The sequence below is a fragment of the Balaenoptera ricei genome, chromosome 19 (assembly GCF_028023285.1).
Source record: "Balaenoptera ricei isolate mBalRic1 chromosome 19, mBalRic1.hap2, whole genome shotgun sequence".
In the NCBI taxonomy this organism is placed as follows: Eukaryota; Metazoa; Chordata; class Mammalia; order Artiodactyla; family Balaenopteridae; genus Balaenoptera; species Balaenoptera ricei.
This window is the reverse complement of record NC_082657.1, coordinates 17,591,348-17,616,247: the sequence shown is the minus strand read 5'-3', so window position 1 is coordinate 17,616,247 and position 24,900 is coordinate 17,591,348. Positions and strand designations below refer to the sequence as shown.

Here is a 24,900-nt window from a genome sequence, read left to right as displayed (position 1 = left end):
CCCTGACCAGGGATTGAACCTGGGCCTCCTGCATTGGAAGCACAGGATCTTACCCACTGGACCACAAGGGAAGTCACTTTCTTTTTCTTTTTTTTTTTTTTTTTTTTACATACCATGGTATGAAGCCTGAAATAGTGTTTCTGCAACATGCTTTTTTAAGTCCGGTTTATTGAGGTATAATTTACATATAGTAAAATTCATCTTCCTTTGGTGTACAGTTCTGAGTTTTGACAAATGTATACAGTCATGTAACAAGCACAAGTGAGATATACAGCATTTTCATCACCCCAACAAGTTCCTGGCACCTTTTGTGGTCAATCTCTGCCCCCTAAACCCCTAAACCCAAACCCTGGCAACCATCCATTTGATTACAAAAAGTTCACCTTTTCCAGAATGTGGCCTTTTGTGTCTGGCTTCTTTCACTTAGCACGATGTTTTTGAAATTCACCTATGTGTGCCACAGGCATTTAAAAAACTTTATTACCGAAAATTTCGAACATATAAAAGTCAAATAGTATAAGAGACCACCCTGTGCCTGACACCAAATTTGAACAATTATCAACCCAGGGGCCCATTTTATTTCATCTACAGTCCTGCCCATCATGTAGCAAATCCCAGATATATCATTTCATCTATAGGCATTTCGATGTGTCTTCTCTAAAAATTTAGGGCTTTCTTGGGGGGGACGGATAAATTGGGAGATTGGGATTGACATATACACACTGCTATTTATAAAATAGATAACTAATAAGAACCTACTGTACAGCACAGGGAACCCTACTCAATACTCTGTAATGGCCTATATGAGAAAAGCATCTTAAAAAAAAAAAAAAGAGTGGATATATGTATATGTATATGTATAACTGATTCACTTTGCTGTACACCTGAAACTAACCACATTGTAAATCAACTATACTCCAATAAAAATTTAAAAAATAATAATATAAATAAATAAATAAATAAAAATTTAGGACTTTGTTTTTTCCTTTTTGGGGGGAGGGGCTTGTTAACGACAGTACTATTATCCAACTTATTTTATTTTATTTATTTATTTATTTTTCACGCACCGAATGGCATGCGGGATCTTAGTTCCCCCCATCTGGGATCCAATCCGCGCCCCCTGCAGTGGAAGCGCGTAGCCTTAACCGTTGGACCGCCAGAGAAGTCCCATATCCCACTTACTTTAGATAAAACTTTTTGGCAAGACTAGTTCACAGTAGAGGATGCCAACTTCCTTTAGCAGCGCGCACTACGAGCCAAGAAGCCTTACCGCTCCTGGATTTTCACCTCAGGGCTCCAAACTGTTTCCCCGGAAACGGTCTGAAGGGGGCGGGGCCGTCTCGCAGGCGTAGGCGGTGCGCGTGCACAGAGAGGCGCACCATCTCGGCTGCCGTAGTTCGCCTCTTCACGTGGGTGCCTCGTTGTCATGGCGGCCGTTCGGAAGCCGGTGCTGCTCGGGCTTCGAGATACTGCAGTGCACGGCTGCCCCACGGGGCTGGGCGCCTGGACCGCGAGCAAGCTGGGCGGCGTTCCGGTGAGGTGGGGCGCCGGAGCCGGGGTCGGCGGGTGCTGGTGAGGGCTACGGGGTGAGGGAGTGGGCGAGGTCTCGGGTAAGAGTCAGGGTCTGAGTGCCTCCCTTGCCTTCAGGACGCCCTGCCCGCCGTGGCAGCGCCGAGGCCAGTGTGTGAACTTTGCAGGCAGCCGCTTGCCCTGGTCGTGCAGGTGTACTGCCCGCTGGAAGGCTCCCCGTTTCATCGGCTCCTGCACGTGTTCGCTTGCCCCCGCCCGGGGTGCGCTAGCGGCAGGGCGCGCAGGTAGGCGGGGAAGTCCCGGATCTGCCAACGGGACTTTATACCGAGTGGGCGGGAGCGGGGGTGGGGGGCCAGCACCCGGCGCACCCGGAGGGGACTGGTCAGTCCGCAGGCAGTCGGCGATGGACTCCTCACCGCAGTTTTTCTTTACTATGAAGTTGGAAGGTGTTCCGCTCCCAGTGCCTGCAAATACGAGAGAAAGAGACGCAGGACGCTCAGGTAAAGCGCTTGTTGACTATCATATTCTGATCTGCTGTAATTTGAGGGTATTTTCCAGAATTTCGTTTAAGACAAACTTTAAGCCATGTTCTTTGAAATAGTTGGGAATGGTTTTTGCTTTTTTTTATGTTTATTTTTTATTTATTTACTTTTTCTTATTAGTCATCCATTTTATACACATCAGTGTATACATGTCAATCCTGATCTCCCAGTTCATCACACCACAATTTGCTTTTTATTTGAACCATAAAATGGTACTTCCTTAACGTCTTGTTAGTTGTTTTAATTATGCACTGAAGGTATGGAAGCACACAGCTTACTGATTTTTCTGTTTGGGAAAAAGTATGGGTGTGTACATACACATCATTATATATGTGTGTGTTTATAGTAAATATACTTACTGTGATAAGTATATGTGTATATAACAAACATTTAATACGACAAAACTCGAATTTATTAAATTAAAAAAATCAGGCAAGTTGGTAGCTGCAGAACAAAATTCAGCTTCCCTTTGCCTGTGAATGTTGCTTTATATATACACTGAATTCTTAATGTGTGCCAAGCACAGTACTAGCAATACTGGGAATAAAAAGATGGTGTCTGCCTATATTTGTCAGGGTTCAATTGCAGATAATAGAAAAGCACTTTGACTTTTTAAAGCTGAGACAGACTTAAAATTTGGTTTTTACTAACTTATTTGGATAGCCTGGAGGAGATGACTCCAGGAATGACCTCCGGAACCACACCTCAGAACTGGCCTGTCAAGGAGCTGCTAACCTCTCTTGCAGTCAGGAAACTGAGATGTGTTCCGGTGAATGGAAGCTGCCCTTGTCAGAACTGTTGACTCCAGAGCCTTGCTCTTTCTCCATCTACAGATCAGCTACCTTTTGCTTCATGGCCCCTCTTTCCACTTCACTCTGTCTCAAGTTTGTGTCTCTCTCTAGACGCAGACAGACCCCCTGATCACACCTAGGACCCCAGGTGCTTAGGAGTCTGGGAAATGTAGTTCTTTCTTACCATGTGCAATACATGAAGCACAGCTGAAAGAGATGTTGAAGAAACCACCGTATTGCATTTGCCATGGTGCCCCTGAAAAGAAAACACAATATTTGTCACCTCCAACATGCTTTTGAGTAAACGGGGTCCAGGAAGTTGAATCAGAGTGTGCCAGAGTGGAGGACGGGGGGTGCTGGTGTTAAGGCTCCCTCAGGAAGCTGAAGGGATGGGTGGCTCAGGAAGTCAAGGGAGTAGGGGAGATCACCCAAGTGTGCTTGAACCACATTCACTGGATATTTTTCCAGAAACAGGAAAATGGCCTCACAGCTGAGGATTGGTGTGAAGGTGCAGATGACTGGGGAAGTGACAGTGAGGAGGCGCCTCCACCACAGGTTATCTCAGATTTTGGAAATGATTCCAGCAGTGCCAAAGACAGAGACTGGACTGCCCAGCTCCAAGACCTCCGCCTGCAGGATGCTGTGCCGGGTGCTGCTCCTGCTGTGCCTCCTGGGGAAGGGGTGGCCTTGCCTTCCGTGGTGCCGCAGTTCCTGCCCTACTACATCTGTGTGGTTGACGAGGATGACTACAGGGACTTTGTCAGTCTAGATCATGCTCAGAGCCTTCTGAGGGAGTATCAGCAGAGAGAGGGAACTGATATGGAACAGTTGCTTTCCCACAGGTGAGAGTGTGTACTGCTGAGCGTGAGAGGTGATTTGGTCAGGAAGCTGCCACAGTAGGTACCCTTTGGTTTTACCCTCGTATCCGGGGAAACTTTTTCAGGCAGCACATGTGTGTGTAGGACCTTTCTGCTTCACGCCTCTCAGATGAGAAAGGGAGACAGACAAGGGGATCTTACCAGCCACCCTTGAGTTAGCTTGAAAACACTTTGTTCTGTTTATAGGGACCCTCAGGAAAATGAACAAACAGAAGTTAGGGATACCAAGTATTTACACAAGATGTGTTTACTATCTCTTTAACTTTTCTGTTTTTAAATGTATAACGGAGACAGATAAGTTAGAAAAATGCCATTTGTTTATTGACTCTTGGCTGTGGCTCAAGAACTGGCCTAGGACCTCAGAGACCCTCCCAGAGCCTCAATTCTCCCCTGTAAAATGGGAGTGATACTGATATCTGGGTGGTGTATCTCTTCATATGGTTTTTGGAGTTAAATGAGAGAATAGGTCTTGAAAGGCTTTATAAACGAAAACCCTCTAAAGAAGTAAGAATAATCATTTTGCTATTATAATAGAATTACAATAGGATATTTGGAGAGTTGACCTGGTTCTTTACCAGAGCTGTATCATTTGTAAGCTTTTTCAGAATACTGTTGGAGTGTGTGAAGAAGTGTTGGTGTTTGAAAATAATCCATAATGGAGAAAGAAATGGAGAGAGTCAGTGGACATAATGACTTTTTAAATTGCAAATAATTATCCAGAGTTGAAAATGGCTAGGAAGCAGGGCTTGAGAGAAGGGTGGCAGGGGGTTACTGATATTCATTATAAAGTAGTAAATATATGATATTTACATTATGTGCATATATTACTTTGGTAAAGTTTTTAAAAATTGTTTACTTTTCTAAATACTGTAATTCTCTGGATATATACAGGCAAAAGTGTTCTTTGCTTCTCTTTTTAGTCTTTCTAGTGATGGTGATGAAAAATATGAGAAGACCATAATTAAAAGTGGAGATAAGATGTTTTACAAATTCATGAAGAGAATTGCTGCTTGTCAGGAGCAGATTTTGAGGTAAAGGCACATTTTTTTAAATTGTTTTTCTTGATTGTAAAAGTAATGTATATTAGTTTGGGAAACACAGGAAAGTATAACAAGAAAACCAAAATCTACAGTATTCCTCAAACCATGAAGCTAAGATTTTAGTTTATTAAGTTCACTTATTTTTTATGCATTTGGATGCACACATGTAAGTAGGTTTTGTGTATTTTTTTAAAAAAATAATTGGGGTCATAGAATATTTATAATTTTTCTCTTTTCTTTCTTTAAAAAAAAATTTATTTATTTATTTATTTAGGCTGTGCTGGGTCTTAGTTGCGGCCCACGGGATCATTGTTGCAGCATGTTAAGTTGCAGCATGTGGGCTCTTAGTTGCAGTATGCGGGCTTCTTAGTTGCAGCATGCGGGCTTCTTAGTTGCAGCATGCGGGCTTCTTAGTTGCAGCATGTGGACTCTTAGTTGCAGCTTTCAGGCTTCTTAGTTGTGGCATGCAGACTCTTAGTTGCAGCATGCATGTGGGATCTTAGTTCCCTGACTAGGGATGGAACCCGGGCCCCCTGCAATGGGAGTGCGGAGTCTTACCCACTGGACCACCAGGGAAGTTCCTGTGGGATATTTTTATAATGGCAGTTCTTGGTCACCCTTGGATATGAGAGTAAAAGAAGGCAACAGAAGTGGTTTTGAGCTTCTGGCTTGTGAAATTGGGTGAGTGTTGATGCTCTTCTTGAGATGGGGGTTTAGGAGGCTGTTATCTGGGGTGTGGGGTCTTGATTTTTCTTGAACTACAGAGTGTGTCCTTATCAGTTTGACTTCCATCTTTGTAATTAAATCTTTGTTAGTTATAATAGTTTTAATTTTATTTCCCCTGTGCATTCTCCTTTATAAGTTTCATATATTGAAGACATAATACTTTGTAGTAAGTAACAAGTGCTCATACGATATTAAATCATAGGTCTTGGAAGTTCATTGCCCAGGTCTTCCATTTCTACCTGTGGGTCCGTGGGCAAGTCACTTAACCTTTCTTATCCTCAGTGCCTCATCTCTAACGTGAGGATGATGATACAACTACCTATTTCATAGGATTCCTATGAGAATTAAATGAGGTGATGAGGCAAATACTCTGTAAAATATACGTAAATACTGGCTGTTGTTTGAAATCCACTATGCTATGTTTTGGGGAAGCAGAGATCTGTTAGGATCTTTTTGTTTTGTTTTTTTTTTTAATTGGCCGTGCTGCGTGGCTTGTGGGATCTTAATTCCCCAACCAGGAATCGAACCCAGGCCCTCGGCAGTGAAAGTGCAGAGTCCTAACCACTGGACCGCCAGGGAATTCCCTAGGATCTCTTAATAGCACTGGCATATTTATGTATTCTTCATCATCTTAGGACAAGGGTCTACTGAATCACCTAATTTCTGTAAATTCTTTGGCGGTAAGGACAGTATATAACTCTCATGCAAAACATAGTGCCCATGTATAGTAGGTATTTGGTGGAGCCAACACCTTTTCAAATGTGGTACGGTTGAAAAGAACCTTGGTTTAGGTCTTAGAAGACTTGGCCTTGGGCAGATGACTTTACCTTTATTTTCTCTTCTGTAAAATGGGCCTAATACCTACTTTACAGCATGTTTGGAAGGATTCAGTGAACATATTCATTCATCCAGCAAATATTTATTGAGTCTATTTTAGATGCTGCAGGTACAGCAGGAAATGACACAAAGTCCATGTTTTTATAGCTTTAGCTTTCTAGTGAGGGAGGTTAAAAATAAATAGACGTGTTGTATGATTTCCACAAGTGATAAATGAGGAAAATAAAACACAGCTATTATAAGTAGGATGTCAGAGAGGCCTCAGAGGAAATGACATACCCAGCAGGTTATAGTATATAAAAATAATGACATGGGGAAAACTTGGAAAAATGGGTCCAGATAAAGTGGACAGAGTAAAATCAAATGGTCTTTCTCCCCTAATACCTGATACGATGAATATAAAAGGTAAAAGTCAGCCAAAAATAAAATGGAAAAAAAACAAGTATTAAAAAGAAAATCCCAAAAAAAAAAGAAAATCCCTTCCATCAGCATTGAAATAAGGAAAGGAACTTAATACCATAAAACTCAGAGTGACAGCTTAGGATATAATATCACTAAATGTCTAATACAGTTCTGGGTACCTCACATGTATTTAAATATTTATTTTTGTAATTAATTTACTTTTCACAGAGGAAGGTAGAGAAATTTCTGGAATGGTTTAGTGTGAGTTCTAACCATACAGCCTTCTTCTTTCACCTCTTCAAAATATACTGATTAGCCCACAAAATCCTGAGAATTGCAGTAATAATCTTGAATCTGGAAAGAAGCAAATAGGAAAAGAATCTGTATCTTCTGCTGTAGGGCTGTTGGCCAGAGAACTGGGTGTGGTGGGGTGATGATGCAGGGAATTAGGAATTGCCTCTCAGAAGCAAAAGTTGTTGACTAGTTACAGTAATGATAAAGAGGTCAAGGGCAATTTCTTCCCCATTAAAATGGGATCTCCCAACATGTAAGACATTTTACACCATCTGAGAAGTAAAAGTGAAACCTAGGTGTTCTAGTAGATTGCATCTAGTCTTACAGAACTATATCCCCACCCCACTTCACCTACAGAAAAGTAGAAGAAATGAAAAATATGCTTGGAGAAGGGGAAAAGAGCAGACCTCTGATATGAGATAGACAGGAAATCAGTAAGAAAGCCTACACACCGTTTTGGAGAAAACAGGTGGTCTAAACAGAGTTGCCCCCTTTAAGCATGAGCTAGATGAAAAGTGGCATGCCACTCCTGTAATCATATTATCGACAGTAAAATTAAAGAAATGAATAGTACAAACAAAAATGAGCCAAGAACCATATCTGGAAGAAAACATAATCTGAGAACACATAATTCCCAGCAGAGTTTTCAAGATATAGAAGAACTTTGTAAGAAAATACATTCAGTAAAACCCAAGAGCTCAAGGTTGAGAAAATGAAGTAACTATGAGATGCCAAGGGAAATTGAATTGCTAAAGAAACCAAGCCACACAGTACATATTGAATAAATTTAGAAATAATAGACTTGGGTGAAAATCGAAGTACTGACGTGGTGAAAAGAGTTGTAAAAGTCTAGTGAATGCAGAAGAAAAAGACAAAGCAATTAGAGAGAAGGTGATACCTATGGAAGGTTGATAAATATAACTACTATAAGGATAATTGGTGTCCAAAATAGAGAACTCAACAAATGGATGAAAAACAACATTCAAAGATGAAATAGGAAATTTTCCCCAAAATGAAATAAGAACTGAATCTGCACATATTAAAGTACAAGAGTGATTGAAGTGAGAGACCTAACCTGGTGGTGGTTTTAAAAGTATTTTCGATTAAGGTCTTACTGTATAGCACAGGGAACTATATTCTGTATCCTGTGATAAACCATAATGGAAAAGAATATGAAAAAGAATATATACATATATATGTATAACTGAGTCACTATGCTGTACAGCAGCAGTTAAACACAACTTTGTAAATCAACTATACTTCGATAAAATTAAAAAAAAAAAATCTGTCTGATAATTCCATCATTTTGGCTGCGGATCTCCTGGTATTCACTTTCTTTATGGGTCAATTTTTTCTGCTTCTTTGAATATCTAGTAACTTAAAAAAATTGTTTACTGGAAATTGTATGTTGAAGAACAGTAGATACTGAAGTTAATATTTATTCCTTAGGGGTGTATGCCCCTTCTTCTGTAAGGCCAGTACCGTGGGGGGCTGAGTCTTTTTAATCTGCAGTTGAGCTGAGTCTGGGCGTTGTTGCAGTTTTAGTTAGATTCAGTTCAACGTTAACTTTAGTGCCTTCATCTAGACTTGGTAACCATTGATAAGAATTCAGATATCTTGCTATGATATACAACCTTGCAGCTAGTTTTCTGGGCCTTTGGATTTTCTTTGCTCTCTGGTTTTGCTCCGGATACTCTCCAAGAAAGAAACAAAATTTGCAAAGCGTGCTCTTAGATGTTGGAATGTGACTTGTACGTGACCCTGATTCACGGTTCTTTATTTCCTTGCTCTAGGTATTCCTGGAGTGGAGAACCACTTTTCTTGACCTGCCCTACATCAGAAGTCACTGAGCTCCCAGCCTGCAGTCACTGTGGAATCCGAAGGATATTTGAGTTTCAGCTTATGCCAGCGCTGGTCAGCATGCTCAGAAGTGCTAATTTAGGTAATAAACCGTTTATTTATTTGAGTTTGTGGGTTTCTAGCACTAATTTGAAATTATTTTAAAAATGAAAGACTATTGTTTCATTTTTGTTTCCTTATAAAATATAAGCATATTACAGAAAACTTGGGAAATTAGAATTATTATTATTTTTTAAATATTTATTTTATTTTTAAATTTATTTTTTTTGGCTGCGTCAGGTCTTAGTTGCGGCATGTGGGATCTTCGTTGAGGCGTGCGGGCTTCTCTCTAGTTTGGCATGTGGGTTTTCTCTCTCTAGTTGTGGAACGTGGGGTCCAGAGCATGTGGGCTCTGTAGTTTGCGGCATGTGGGCTCTCTTGTTGAGGCGTGTGAGCTCAGTAGTTGTGGTGTGTGGGCTTAGTTGCCCCACAACGAAATTAGAATTATTTTAAGGAAACTTGTGTTGCTTCCATTTGGGGCTATTATAAATAAAGTTACTATGAACATTTGTGTACAAGTCTTTATATGGACATAGGCTTTTCGGTAAGTACCTAGGAGAAAAATGGTTGAATTGTATGGTAGGTGTGTGTTTCACTTTTTAACACATTGCCAAACTGTCTTCCAAAGAGGTTGTGCCACTTATATCCCAACCAGCAATACATGAGAGTTGCACATCCTTGGCAACACTTGATATGGTCTGTCTTTTTCATTTTAGCCAGTCTCACAGGTGTGTAGTGATGTCACATCGTTTTAATTTACATTTCTCTAACAACTAATGATTTTGAGCATCTTTTCATGTGTTTATTTATCACTGTATGTTTTCTTTGGTGAAGTATCTGTTCTAATCATTTTCTCTCTTTAAAAATTGGATAGTTTGTCTTCTTGTTGAATTTTGAGAGTTCTGTATCTATTCTGGATACAAGTCCTTTAGTATATAATTTATAAATATTTTCTCCAAGTCTGTGGCTTGCCTTTTTTTATTTCTGTTTTTTTGGTATGGACTTTATTCTTTAGAAGCTTTCAATTTACAGAAAAATTAAGAAATAGTACATAGAGGTCCCATATACCTCATACCCAGTTTCCCCTTTATTAACATTTTACATTAATATGGTACTTTTGTTACAATTAATGAACCAGTATTAATACATTATTAACTAAAATCCATAGTTTATTTAGATTTCCTTAATTTTTACCTGATATCCAAGAGCCTGTCCTGGATACCACAGTGCATTTAGTTGTTGTGTCTCTTGCCTGTGATGGATTTTCAGACTTCCTCATTTTTGAAGACCTTGACAATTTTGGGGAGTACTGGTCACTTACTTTGTAAGATGCCCCTATATTGGAATTTGTCTGATTTTTTTTTCTTATAATCAGAATGAGATTATGGGTTATTGAGAGGAAAATCACAGGGGTAAAGTGCCTTTTTCTTCATGTCACACATGATATCAAGGGTGCATCTTTATACATTGACTGTTGATGTTAGCCTTGATCACCTGGTGTTTCAGGTTTCTCCACTTGAAAACAATTCCTTTTTCTGCCCCCAGTCAGAATAAAATGACTTGTCTTTTTATTCTCTAAACAGTGTCCTTTCAAAAAACAGTTTTTAATTTTGAAGGACAATTGATTAATTTTTTCTTGTATGGATCGTGTTTTTAATGTCTTGTCTAAGAAATAATTGCCTAGCCCAAGGACACTAGTTTTTTCCTAGTTTTATGTTTTACATTTAGATTTATGTCCATTTTGAGTTAACTTTTATATATGGTGTGAGGTATGGATCAAGTTCATTCTTTTCCATGTGAATATCCAGTTGTTTCAGCACCGTTTATTGATAAGGTTATTCTTTCTCTGGATTATCTTTTACCTTTGTTGAAAATTGGTTGTCCATATATGTGTTAATTTATTTGTGTACTCTATTCTGCATTCTGTTCCATTAATCTGTTTTTCTGTTTTGACACCACTGCCACACTGTCTTGACTACTGTAACTTTGTAGGATTTGTAATTTTGTAGTGTCAATCTTGCAGCTTTATTCTTCCTTTTCAAAGGTATTTTGACTCTTCGAAGTCCTTTGCATTTCTGTGTTTTTAAGAATCAGCTTGTCAATTTCTTTAAAAAGTAAAAGGCATTCTGGGGTTTTGATTGGGATTGCATTGATTCTCTGGATCAGTGTGGGGAGAATTGATATCTTAATGTTGAGTCTTCCAACTCATGTACATAATATGTCTTTCCATTTATTTAGGTTCTCTTTAATTTCTTGCAGCAGGGTCTTATACTTTTCAATGTATAGTCTTGCACATCTTTTTTCAGTTTTGTCTCTAAGTATTAAATGCTTTTTTATGCTATTGTAAATGGCATTTAAAAAATTTCAATTTCTGATGTTTGCTGCTAGTATATTTAAATATAATTGATTTTTTAAAAGATGTGTTGTAAAATATACATACTTAAAATTTACCATTTTGTGGTCATGAAGAACCTAGGGGCAAGACAGCAATAAAGACGCAAACCTACTGGAGAATGGACTTGAGGACACGGGGAGGGGGAAGGGTAAGCTGGGACAAAGTGAGAGAGTGACATGGACATATATACACTACCAAATGTAAAATGGATAGCTAGTGGGAAGCAGCCGCATAGCACAGGGAGATCAGCTCGGTGCTTTGTGACTGACCACCTAGAGGGGTGGGATAGGGAGGGTGGGAGGGAGGGAGACACAAGAGGGGAGAGATATGGGGATATATGTATATGTATAGCTGATTTACTTTGTTATAAAGCAGAAACTAACACACCATTGTAAAGCAATTATACTCAAAGATGTTAAAAAAAAAAATTTACCATTTTAGCCATTTCCTTAAGTGTATAGTTTAGTGGCATTAAGTATATTCACAATGTTATGTAACCATCACCACTATCTATTTCCAAAACTTCTTTGTTATCCCAAACAGAAAATCTGTACCCATTAAGAATTAACTACTCCCCCACTCCCAAAAAGGAATTAACCCCCCATTTTCTCTTCCCCTAGTTGCTGGTAACCTCTATTCTATCTCTTTCTGTCTCTGTGAATTTACCTATTCCAGATACCTCATATAAGTGGAATCATACAACATTTGTCCTTTTGTGTCTGGCTTATTTCACTTAGCATAGTGTTTTCAGGGTTTGTCCATGTTGTAGCATGTATCAAAATTTCCTTCCTTTTTATAGTTCATTGTATGTATATACAAATTTTTTTAATTCTTTAACTTGATGGGGTTTCCATCCTTTAGCTATTATGAGTAATGCTGCTGTGAACATTGGTATACAAATGTCTGTTTGACTCCCTGTTTTTAGTTCTTTTGGGTATATCCTGGGAATGGCATTGCTGGGTCATTTTTAGAGCTGTAAACACATACATTGAAAACAAAGAAAAATCTCAAATCAATGACCTGTTTACCTTTTAAGGAACTAGAAAAAGAAGACCAACCAACCAAAACTCACAGAAGAAAGGGAAGAATAAAGGCTAGAGCAGAGATCTTAAAGGATAATATAAAAACAACAGAGACAAGTGTTCAAAACCAAATTTTTTGGTGTGGATTCTTTAGGATTTTCTACATATAAGATCAGATTATCTGTATTTACTAATATATATTTTATATATATACACACACACATATTAGTATTTGCTAAATGTAATGATTTTACATGGGATGGTGGCTGATTACATTTGATCTTTATGACCATTGAGTATTCTTATGTGTATCTAAAGTACTTTTAGAACAGACATGAAAATATTCCCTCTACTCATCGAATTCACAAAACATGTTTATTCATTGTACAATATTTTCTAAAAGGTTAGCATGGTTTAATTTTAGAAGCAGAAATTCTGTCTCTTAAGATTATGAGTTGACCAAAGCACATGTTTGGCATAATCATATACAGTTGAGAAGTAATGGCTTCTGTCTCTTTGCACAACTGCCATAGTCACTCGTATAATATCTGCAATGAGGGCATTTTTATGTCAGCATTATCTTTTTCCAGTTTACCAGTAATTACCTAAGGTACATCATATCCATTTCCTCTTTTATTTCAACAATCAGTAAACCTTTCTTCTGTGGTTATGGAAGTGTTCTTAACATGAACATACCTTGTCATGTGACATATTTGTTTACCATGGCCTACTTCTCTTCTACAATCAGAAACAAGGAAAATTGTTTGCTTTTTGTATTCCCTACTGTATTTCAGATCTAACCTGATTTCTTAGGTCCTTTATATATTTCTTTTGAATCGCTTTAAACACATAAGAAGAGATCACTTTTTCTCTTTACCTACATCATTAGGTGTATGGACATTATAATAACGTAATTTTTACTATACTGAAAATCATTTCAGGCTTTGATCTTGGAGTAGTTTTTCTAAGAGGTAACTTGTTCCTGGGACAAAATATAGCAACAACTAAAATCACTTGCAGGATTGTCTACTATTTTTGTTTCTTTAAATTTGTCAGTTTCGGGGGCTTCCCTGGTGGTCCAGTGGTTAAGACTCCGTGCTTAAGGGCACGGGTTTGATCCCTCCTTGGGGAAGTTCTGCATGCTGTGGGGTGCAGCCAAAAAAAAAAAAAAAATTTGTCACTTTCTGGTAACTATCCTAGGAACTGGTGAGTTCTAGGTATTTTTTAAACAATTCTGATTAGAAAACATCAAGATGAAACACTGAATCTTTGTGGTCAGAAATTCTGTTATCATTATTCTAATATGAATATTTGAGTTGCAGATAATTTGACTTTGATCTGTTAGTGTGGAAATGTAAGCATGGAGACAAAGACAAAATAAAAACAAGCATTCTTGGGATTTCCCTGGTGGCGCAGTGGTTAAGAATCCACCTGCCAATGCAGGGGACACGGGTTCGAGCCCTGGTCCGGGAAGATCCCACATGCTGTGGAGCAACTAAGCCCGTGCGCCACAACTTCTGAGCCTGCACTCTAGAGCCTGCGTGCCACAACTACTGAAGCCCGTGCACTGTAGGGCCCACATGCTGCAGCTACTGAGGCCTGCGCGCCCAGAGCCCGTGCTCCTCAACAAGAAAAGCCACCTCAATGAGAAGCCCATGCACCGCAACGAAGAGTAGCCCCCTGTCAGATTTCCCTGGTGGTGCAGTGGTTAAGAATCCGCCTGTCAACACAGAGGACACGGGTTCAATCCGTGGTCTGGGAAGATCCCACATGCTGCGGAGTAACTAAGCCCGTGCACCACAACTACTGAGCCTGCACTCTAGAGCCCATGTGCCGTAACTACTGAAGCCCGCGCGCTTCAACTACTGAAGCCCGTGTGCCTAGAGCCCATGCTCTGCAACAAGAGAAGCCACCGCAATGAGAAGCCTGTGCACTGCAATGAAGAGTAGCCCCCGCTTGCCGCAACTAGAGAAAGCCCACGTGCAGCGATGAAGACCCAATGCAGCCAAAAAAATAAACAATAAAATTAAAAAAAAAGAAAGAAAAAAAAGAGTAGCTCCTACTCGCTGCAAATAGAGAAAGCCCACGCACAGCAACAAAGACCCAATGCAGCCAAAAATAAATAAGTAAGTAAGTAAATTAAAAAGAAATAAATTTAAAAAAACAAGCATTCTTGGAAAAAAAAGATCAGATCATCTGCAAGAGAGATAATTTTTATTTTTTTATTTTTAAAATGTTTATTTTGGCTGGGCTGGGTCTTAGTTGCAGCACACAGTATCTTTGTTGCGACATGCAGGATCTTTAGTTGCGGCATGCAGGCTTCTTAGTTGCAGCATGTGGGCTTCTTAGTTGCGGCATGTGAACTCTTAGTTGTGGAATGCATGTGGGATCTAGTTCCCTGACCAGGGATCAAACCCAGGCCTCCTGCATTGGGAGCACGGAGTCTTACCCACTGGCCGCCTGGGAAGTCCCCAGTAGAGATAATTTTACTTCCTTCTTTCTGATTTGTATGCCTTTTATTTTTCTTGTCCAGTCGCTCTATATAGAACTTCTGTATCGAACAGAAGTTGCAAAAGTAGGCATCCTTTACTTGTTCCTGGTCTTAGGGGAATAGCTTTTAGTTTTTCACCATTGAGTATTAAGTTAGCTGTGAGTTTTTCATATGTATGGCCTTTTTCAGACTGAGGAATTTACCTTCTATTCCTAGTTTATTGAGTGATTTTTATCACTACAGAGTATTGAATTTTGTCAAATGCTTTTTTTCTGCATCAATTGAGATGATCATGGTAATTCTATGGATTCTGTTAATGTGGTATATTATATTGATTTTGGTATGTTTAAACATCTTTCCATTTTTGGGATAAATCCCATTGGATCATAGCATATAAACCTTTTTATAAGCTCCTGGATTTGGTTTGCTAGTATTTTGTTGAGGATTTTTGCATCCGTATAAGGGATATTGGTTTGTAGTTTTCTTTTAATATCTCTGTCTGGCTTTGGTATTAGGATAATACTAGCCTCAGAGAATGAGTAAGTAGTCCCTTCTATTCAATTTTTTGGGAGACTTAAAGAAGGATTGGTGTGTATTCTTCTTTAAATGTTTTGTAACATGTACTAGTTATATCCTCTAGTCCTTGGCTTTTCTTTATAAATTTATTTATTTTATTTATTTATCTTTGGCTGTGTTGGGTTTTCGTTGCTGTGCACAGGCTTTCTCTAGTTGCGGTGAGTGGGGGCTACTCTTCATTGTGGTGTGCGGGCGTGGGATCTTCCCGGACCAGGGCTTGAACCCGTGTCCCCTGCATTGGCAGGCGGATTCTTAACCACTGCGCCACCGGGGAAGCTCCTAGGCTTTTCTTTACTGGGAGGGTTTTGATTACTCATCCAATTTCCTTGCTATAGGTCTATTCAAATTTTCTGTTTCTTCTTGGGTCAGTTTTGGTAGATTGCATGTTTCTAGGAGTTTATCCATTTCTTTTAGGTTATTCAATTTGTTGGTATACAACTGTTCATATATAATCTTTTATTATATATAGGCATAAAAGATTATTATAATCTTTTATTTCTATAAAATTTGTCTTAATGTTTATACTTTTTTTTTTTTTAATTTTTGGCTGTGTTGGGTCTTCGTTGCTGCACACGGGCTTTCTCTAGTTGCAGCGAGTGGGGGCTACTCTTCGTTGTGGTGTGCGGGCTTCTCATTGCAGTGGCTTCTCTTGTTGTGGAGCACGGGCTTCAGTAGTTGTAGCACGTGGGCTCAGTAGTTGTGGCTCGAGGGCTCTAGAGCGCAGACTCAGTAGTTGTGGCGCATGGGCTTAGTTGCTCCACGGCATGTGGGATCTTCCCGGACCAGGGCTCGAACCTGTGTCCCTTGCATTGGCAGGCAGTTTCTTAACCACTGGGCCATCAGGGAAGTCCCAATGTTTCTACTTTCATTTCTGGTTTTAGTAATTTGAGTCTTCTCTTTTTCTTAGTCATTCTAGCTAAAGATTTGTCAATTTTGTTGATCTTTACAAAGAACAAACTTTTGGTTCTGTAGGTTTTTCTCTATTGTTTTTATATTCTCCATTAAAAAAAAAATTCTGCTCTAGCCTTTATTTTTTCCATTCTTCTGCTGGCTTTGATAGTTTGGTCTTTTTCTAGTTCCTTAGGGTATAGACCATTAAGGTCATTGATTTGAGGTCTTTCTTTGTTTTTATTGTGTGTGTTTATATCTGAAAATTTCCTCTTAGTACTGCTTTCACTGCATCTCATAAGGTTTGGTATGTTGTGCTTTCATTTTCATTTGTCTCAAAGTATTGTCTAATTTCCTTTGTGATTTCTTTTTTGACCCATTGGTTGTTTAAAAGTGTTCTGTTTACTTTTCACGTATTTGTGAATTTTCCAGTTTTTGTCCTGTTATTGATTTCTAGTTTCATTTCATTGTCATCAGTAAAGATACTTAGTATGAGGTAAGTCTTCTTCAATTAATTGAGACTTATGGTATATCCCAGAGATGTTCTATGTACACTTGAAAAGAATGTGGTGTTAAGTGGGGTGTTCTGTATGTGTCTGTTAGTTCCAGTTGTCAAACTATTGCATTGTCAAACCTTCTGTTTCCTTATTGATCTTCTGTCTGGTTGTTTTATTTATTATTATAAGTGAGTTATTGATGTCAAGTATTATTGTAGCACTGTCTATTTCTCTCTTTAAATCTGTCAATTTTTGCTTCACATATTTAGGGTCTCTGCACATAGAAGCTTATATGTTTATAATTATTATATTTTCTTGCCCTATTGAACCTTTTATCAACACATAATGTCCCTGTTTGTCTCTTGTAACCATTTTTTTATTTGAAGTTTTGTCTAACAATAAGATAGCCAACCTAGCTCTCTTTTAGTTACTGTTTGCCTAGCATATCTTTTTCTATCCTTTTGCTTTCATCCTCTTTATGTCCCTATTATCTAAAGAGAGTATTTCTAATAGTGTATAGATTAGTCTTATTTTATTATTTTGTTATATCCTATCTGTCAATGCTTTTTTTTAAATAGGAAAGTTTAATCCATGTACATTTAATGTCATTACTGATAAAGGATTTACTTCAGCCATTTAGCTATTTTCTGTATGTCTTATAATATTTTTGTTCCTCAGTTCTTCCATTATTGCCTTTTTTTTGGTATTTAGGTGATTTTTTTGTAGTATACCATTTAGATTCCCTTCTTACATTGTGTGTATACAGTAAGTCTCCTACATACGAATGAGCTCCTTTCTGAGAGCATGTTTGTAAGTCCAACTTGTTCGTAAGTCCAACAAAGTTAGCCTAGATACCCAACTAACACAATCTGCTATATAGTACTATACTGTAATAGGTTTGTAATACTTTTCACAAAAATAATACATAAAAAACAAACAAACACAAAAAATAAAGAAAACATTTAAAATCTTACAGTACCTTGAAAAGTACAGTAGTACAGTACAACAGCTGGCATATAGAGGCTGGCATTTAGTGACCAGGCAAGAGGAGATACTGACTGGAGGAGGGAGAGGAGGTGGGAGATAGTAGAGCTGAAGGATCGTCAGCAATAGGAAATGGAGGGCAATCTGCAATTTCACTCACGCCTGATGTTGATGGAACACATATTCGCATCTTTGAAAGTTCACAACTTGAAGGTTCATATGTAGGGAACTTACTGTATTTTTTGGTATTTTACTTAGTGATTACTTTGCAATTAACGTCTTAAAATTTTAGCAACCTAGTTTGAATAATACCAACTTTCTTTCAATATTATACAAACACTTCTACTTCTATATACACCTCTATTCTTTTCCTTTTATATTGTTAACATCACAGATTATATCTTTATACCTTGTATGTCTCTTAACATAGATTCATAATTACTATTTTATGCATTTGCTTGTTAAATTGTATAGGAGAAAGAAGTTACAAACTAAACCAGAAGTATAATAAAGCTGTCCTTTATGAAGTTTTTTATTTTTCCTGTTTTTGAGTTACTGTCTAGTATCCTTTAATTTCAACCTGGAGAACTCCTTTTAGCATTTATTTTTTTTATATATATAAATTTATTTATTTATTTATTTGTTTTTATTTTTGGCTATGTGTTGGGTCTTTGTTGCTGCGCATGGGCCTTCTCTAGTTGCAGTGAGTGGGGGCTACCCTTCATTGTGGTGCACGGGCTTCTCATTGCAGTGTCTTCTCTTATTGCAGAGCATGCACTCTACGTGTGCAGGCTTCAGTAGTTGTGGCACGCGGGCTCAGTAGTTGTGGTTCACGGGCTCTAGAGCGCAGGCTCAGTAGTTGTGGCACATGGGCTTAGTTGCTCCGCGGCATGTGAGATCTTCCCAGGCCAGGGATCGAACCCATGTACCTTGCATTGGCAGGTGGATTCTTAACCACTGTGCCAGCAGAGAAGCCCCTAGCATTTCTCACAGGGCAAATCTACTGTTATGAACTCCCTCAGCTTTAAAAAAAAAAAAAAAAAAAAAAAAATCTGGTAATATCTTAATTCTCCTTCAATTTTGAAAGATAGTTTTGACAGATACATAATTCTTTATTTACAGTCTTTTAGGACGAAATGTGTCATCCTGTTGCCTCCTGGCTTTCATGGTTTCTGAGAAATCAACTGTTAAATCTTATTGAGGCTATCTTATATGTAACTAGTTACTTCTGTCTTGCTGCTTTCAAAGTTACCCTTTTGTCTTTGAGTTTTAACAGTTTGTCAATTTAACATTTGACTACCGTGTGTCTGGTGTGGATCTCTTGAGTTTTTGCTGCTTGAAGTTTGTTGAGCTTCTTGGATATGGTCTTGGAGCTAGTTGCTAAATGAAAGAAGGGAAATCTCTAAAACTTACCAGTGTCTTAATCGAGCTCTTACTAGATGATGAAGTGTTTCACTAGACTCCAGAGTTCCAACATAGATAGTTTCAGATAGTTCTTCCAGCTCAGTAGCTGCTTTAGTGGAAGGTCAGATTCCTAGAGGTTCCTACTCTGCCATGTTCCTTGACATTATTTCCACAGTTGATTTTTGTATACTGATCTTGTGCCCTGCAACTGTTCTATTGATTATTTTGTTGACTACATCAGGTTTTGAACATAGACAATCATATTGTTTGGGGATGAAGACGGTTACTTCTTCCTTTCCTTAGCTGGCTGTCTTTTCTTTTTCTTTTCTTTTCTTCTTCTTTTTCTTTTTGCCTACTGCACTGACTAGAACCTCAGTACAATGTTGAATGTAAATATGAGAGCAGACATCCTTGTCATATTTCTGATCATAGGAGTAAAGCAGTCAGTCTTTAATCGTTAGGTAACTTGTTAACTTGTTAACTGTAAGTTTTTTGTAAATGCTCTCATCAGGTTGAAAAAGTGCCTGTCTAATCCTATTTTTTTGCGTTCTTTTTTTTTTTTTTTTAACAAATTTATTTAATTATTTATTTTGACCACGTTGGGTCTTCGTTGCTGTGTGTGGACTTTCTCTAGTTGTGGCGAGCGGGGGCTACTCTTCGTTATGGTGTGCGGGCTTCTCATTGCGGTGGCTTCTTTTGTTGTGGAGCATGGGCTCTAGGTGCACAGGCCTCGGTAACTGTGGCACGTGGGCTCAGAAGTTATGGCTTACGGGCTGTAGAGCGCAGGCTCAGTAGTTGTGGCACATGGGCTTAGTTGCTCCGTGGCATGTGGGATCTTCCCAGAGTAGGGCTTGAACCCGTGAACCCTGCATTGGCAGGCAGATTCTTAACCACTGTGCCATCAGGGAAGTCCCTTTGAGTTCTTTTTTTTTTTTTTTTTTTTTTTTAAGATCCAGCTCCATGTTTGTTTGTTTTTTTTTTTTAATTTTATTTATTTATTTATTTATTTATTTATGGCTGTGTTGGGTCTTCGTTTCTATGCGAGGGCTTTCTCTAGTTGCGGCAAGTGGGAGCCACTCTTCATCGCGGTACGCGGGCCTCTCACCATCGCGGCCTCTGTTGTTGCGGAGCACAGGCTCCAGACGCGCAGGCTCAGTAATTGTGGCTCACAGGCCTAGTTGCTCCGCGGCATGTGGGATCTTCCCAGACCAGGGCTCGAACCCGTGTCCCCTGCATTGGCAGGCAGATTCTCAACCATTGCGCCACCAGGGAAGCCCTTGAGTTCTTTTTAATAGCTGTGTATACAAGTATTATTTAAGTCATGTTAGCAAATTGTTGCATGGTAGGTATCTACCAGTTTCTGTTGCCATCAGCCACATAGGAGGTTGTTGATGTCCCGGCATCTTTTGCAAAATCTGGTACAAAATTTTGGAAAACTTTTGCAAATATTATTGTTAAAAACGTCATTTTGTAACCTAGCAATTCCACCCAAAAGAATTGAAAACATATGTACACCAAAACCTGTATACAAATGCTCGTATCAGCATTATTCAAAATAACCAAAAAGTGGAAGTAGCTGAAATGTTCATCAACAAATCAGTGTACAAACAAAATGTGGTGTCTCCAATGAGTATTATTCTGCCATGAAAAGAAAGGAAGTACTACATGATAAATGTGCTACAAATAGTTGTGCCTTGAAAACATTATGCTAAGTGAAAGAAGCCAGACACAAAAGGCTAAAAATTATATGATTCCATTTATATGAAATGTCCATAATAGGCAAATCCATTGAAACAGAAGATTAGTGGTTGCTTGTACCTGGAGGCAGGAGAGAATGGGGAGTGACTGCTAACGGGTATGGGCCTGGGGTGTCTTTTTGGGGTGATGAAAATGTTCTGGAATCTGATAGTGGAGATGTTTGTATAACTATGTGAATATGCTAAAACCAATGAACTGTAGCTTTAAAATGGTAAATTTTATGGCATGGGAATCATATTTTAATTAAGAAAAACACCGTGTAAGCAGCTGCACAAACTCATAATGCCTTTGGTGATCCTTATAAGGATGACAGGAACAACAATTATGACAGCAAAGTGATAATTATAACAATTAGGTTTAATGGAGGAAAAAAAATTTTTTTTTAATATTTATTTTTTGGCTGCATCGGGTCTTAGTTGCGGCACTCGGGATCTTTGTTGCGGTGCATGGGCTTCTCTCTTGTGGCACGTGGGCTCAGTAGTTGCTGCGCGTGGGCTCCAGAATGCATGGGCTCTGTAGTTGTAGCACACAGGGTCTCTAGTTGTGGCACGTGGGCTCAGTAGTTGTGGTGCACGGGCTTAGTTGCTCCGTGGCCTGTGGGATCTTCCCAGAGCAGGGCTCGAACCCGTGTCCCCTGCATTGGCAGGCAGATTCTTAACCACTGTGCCACCAGGGAAGTTTCTAGGTAACGGGTTCTTTATTCAAGAGGCCCTAGTTTCTAAAAGATCCTTTGAAATTAAGAGAATTATATTCATTCCGTATTATAATTTTGAATAGTATGCATTTGGCTCCTTTACTATAATAGATAAGGAAATGTATACCCTACTCCATCTCCAAATATTTTAGTATCATTTTTGCTTTATCAAGGTTTATAAGTCTGTATTCTATAGCCATAATTCTCACAGCTGTTTAGCCTATGAATTCTTTATTTTGACTGTTCTCTCCTAGCTGGAATCTATCAAGTAATAGCCTCAAAGAGGGCTCGTAGGTGTTGTTCTTACTTTAGAATGTGTGTGCTGGTTTGCCTTTATATTTGAAGGACAACTTATGTATAAAGTTCTAAAGCCCCACTTTCTTTCTTCAAAACTTTGTAATCGCCCATGCTGTCAACAGTGAGAGCCCCGCCAGTCCTTTTATCTGGTACCTCCTGTCATCTCCCATGGCTGCGTCTCACCAGGAAGTACGTTTTGGCATTGAATGTTGCTTTGTAGAAGTCTGAGGGTGGACTAATTTCCCCCACCCGCCACCTTTGTAACTAACATTTATGCTAGGATGCCTGTAGAATTTTCTTTATTTATGAAGTCCGGGCACTGAACTAACATATGTCTTGCCGTCCAATTGTTCTGTAATCCTTTTATTGTGGGACAGGATAGGTCTTCCGACCTATATATTTAGTTTTTCTTCCTTTTTATTTCTGGGTATCTTTTCTATTGAATTTGTAGCTTTTCTACGGAAGCAACACCAGTTGCTTTGGTCACCTTTCTCCTCTCAAATGCATGCTTTTCCCTTTCCCTCTACATTCATTGAGATTCTCTCAAGCCTTTCTTTTCTACCTGTAATTAAGTTTCACCTGTCTTTTCTGTTTCTTGTGGTTTCTGATGTTTTTCATTGGATGTGTAATGGGACTGTTTTGATCTCCATATTCTGTGTCTTTCTCCTCCCCTTCCCTCATCCCCCAAATGTGGCAGGTCTCTGGACTCATGTATAATACTCAGCTACTTGGTGTTTTATTCTATCTAATTTCTTACACCTCCTTCTTGCCCCTCCTGGTGGTTACTAGTACTGAGTTTCAGCTTTCTAATGCCCTCTGAAAACTGCCTGTTGCCCATTCTAGTTGGGAATTATCTCAAATTCACCACATTATTTTTTCAAAATCAGCTCTATTTTGGCCTTTCTTTGTACTGTCTTTGATTTTCTTTCCATTATTGCTGTCTGCATTTTTAAAAAGTATTTTTCTTTTGCTGCTGCAAACCAGTTGCCCAGCTCCTCCTTTTGACTCCTGTTCTCCTGTTCTGATTTCAGCAGGAGTTCTTGTTGCTCATGTTCTCTTGATGACATTCTTCGTGGCTCCATCCATCAATAAACTTCTATAAATTCTTAGGATTTATTTTCTACTTTTTGCCTGTATCCTTTCTTGGAGGTAGTGTTCTGTCAGTGTGACGTATTTTAAAATGGTCTTCAATGTCAGATAGTCTAGACATTTGTATTGAAGTCTAATTGAGATTTTTTGTTTATTTTCAAAGTATATTTTACTGGGACTTCCCTGGTGGTCCAGTGGCTGGGACTCTGTGCTCCCAATGCAGGGGGCCTGAGTTCGGTCCCTGGTCAGGGAAGTAGATCCCACATGCCGCATCTAAGAGTTTGCATGCCACAACTAAAGATCTCACATGCCGCAACTAAGACCCAATGCAGCCACATAAATAAATAAACATTTTTTTAAAAAATAGTATATTTTACTGATAAATCTGTGTTATTTTTGCAATCAGCAGTCACTTTTTATAGGAATACTGCAACTGTATTGTGACTGAAAACTAGTGAGCACTGTTTTTGCTTTAAGTAATTATTTTTTCAGTGTGTAAGGTAGAATCACTCCCTGTGGCAACGCCAATTATCCTGATATTGAGCCATCTTTTTCCTTCCTTTGTATTATCTTCTAATTGCTTAACCTTTTTGTTTAACAGTTAACACTTAAGATGTGCCAGGCTCTGTTCTAAGTACCTTACATGTATTGGCTTATTTACTCCTCCTTACAGCAATCTTATCATCATGATAAATATAGTCATTATAACATAGAGGTGAAATTGCTTGCTCAGGGTGGTAGAGCTGTGGTTTAAACTCAGGCAATCTTGTTCCAGAGTCTGGGCTCCATCCACTAAGCAAACTTTGAATTTTTTTTTTTTTTTTGATGGGTATACTATTTTATTAACATTTAAATTTCACCAAGAGTTCAAGTATATGCTAGCCATTTGTTCAGATTTTTGAAATAAAGACAAAATGGGCAAACAGCTTTGAGGGTGTGATGTACTTAACACTGCACAATATATTCACCAACTAGACAATCTAAGGGGTGGTATGACTATACACTTAGGAGCACCAAGTACAGGAACAAGCCCTGGAATTGGAAGAAAAACCTGCCATTCAGGACTGAACAGAGGTCTTTGGTTGCTGACAGAATCTCCCCTTGACTTCAGACGTGAGACAAACTGAGGGAGTCTGTCGGTATACAAAAACCACTGCCTTTAGTAACAGGATGGACTGGCCAGAGCCAATTCAGATTGTGGGGACCAGTCTGAAGTGAGCAGGGTTGGCTGGAGGCTGGAGATGTTGCAGCTGAAGGCCAGCATCGGCAGCTGAAAGCAGCCATGTTCTAAAAATCGCTGATTTCTACACAAGTTCCTAAGATGCTTTCCCTAAACAGGGCAAACTTTGAATATTGAGTGTATCTCATGAGTTTTCTCTTTGCTGGAATCCTGAATATGTTGTATTTTTCAGGTCTTTCTGTGGAATTCGGAACCATTCTAATTTACACATGTGAGAAGAGTTGCTGGCCTCAAAATCATCAGACTCCCGTGGAAGAATTTTGTATTATCCAAGAGGACCCAGATGAATTATTATTTAAGTAGTGCACTTCCTTTTGTGTTTTTTTGTTTGTCTGTTTTTATTTATTTTTGGCTACGTTAGGTTTTTGTTGCTGCACGTGGGCTTTCTCTAGTTGCGGAGAGTGGGGGCTACTATTCATTGCAGTGCGCGGGCTTCTCATTGCGGTGGCTTCTCTTGTTGTGGAGCATGGGCTCTAGAGCACAGGCTCAGTAGTTGTGGCCCATGGGCTTAGTTGCTCTGCGGCATGTGGGATCTTCCTGGACCAGGGCGGATTCTTACCCACTATGCCACCTGGGAAGCCCTTTCCTTTTGTTTATATAAATTAAAGCAAATTTTAATGTTTAAA

At 39.0% G+C, this 24,900-nt stretch overlaps 1 protein-coding gene across 1 annotated transcript; it reads left to right on the top strand.

The window, feature by feature from the left end:
* The first annotated feature begins 1,411 nt into the window (after nucleotides 1-1,411).
* Nucleotides 1,412-24,900, top strand: PDCD2L (programmed cell death 2 like). Its single transcript, XM_059904195.1, has 7 exons — nucleotides 1,412-1,534; nucleotides 1,648-1,814; nucleotides 1,970-2,030; nucleotides 3,332-3,705; nucleotides 4,662-4,772; nucleotides 8,834-8,982; nucleotides 24,447-24,900. The coding sequence occupies exons 1-7, from the start codon at nucleotides 1,427-1,429 to the stop codon at nucleotides 24,575-24,577; spliced, it is 1,101 nt and encodes a 366-aa protein (XP_059760178.1). The 5' UTR covers nucleotides 1,412-1,426; the 3' UTR covers nucleotides 24,578-24,900.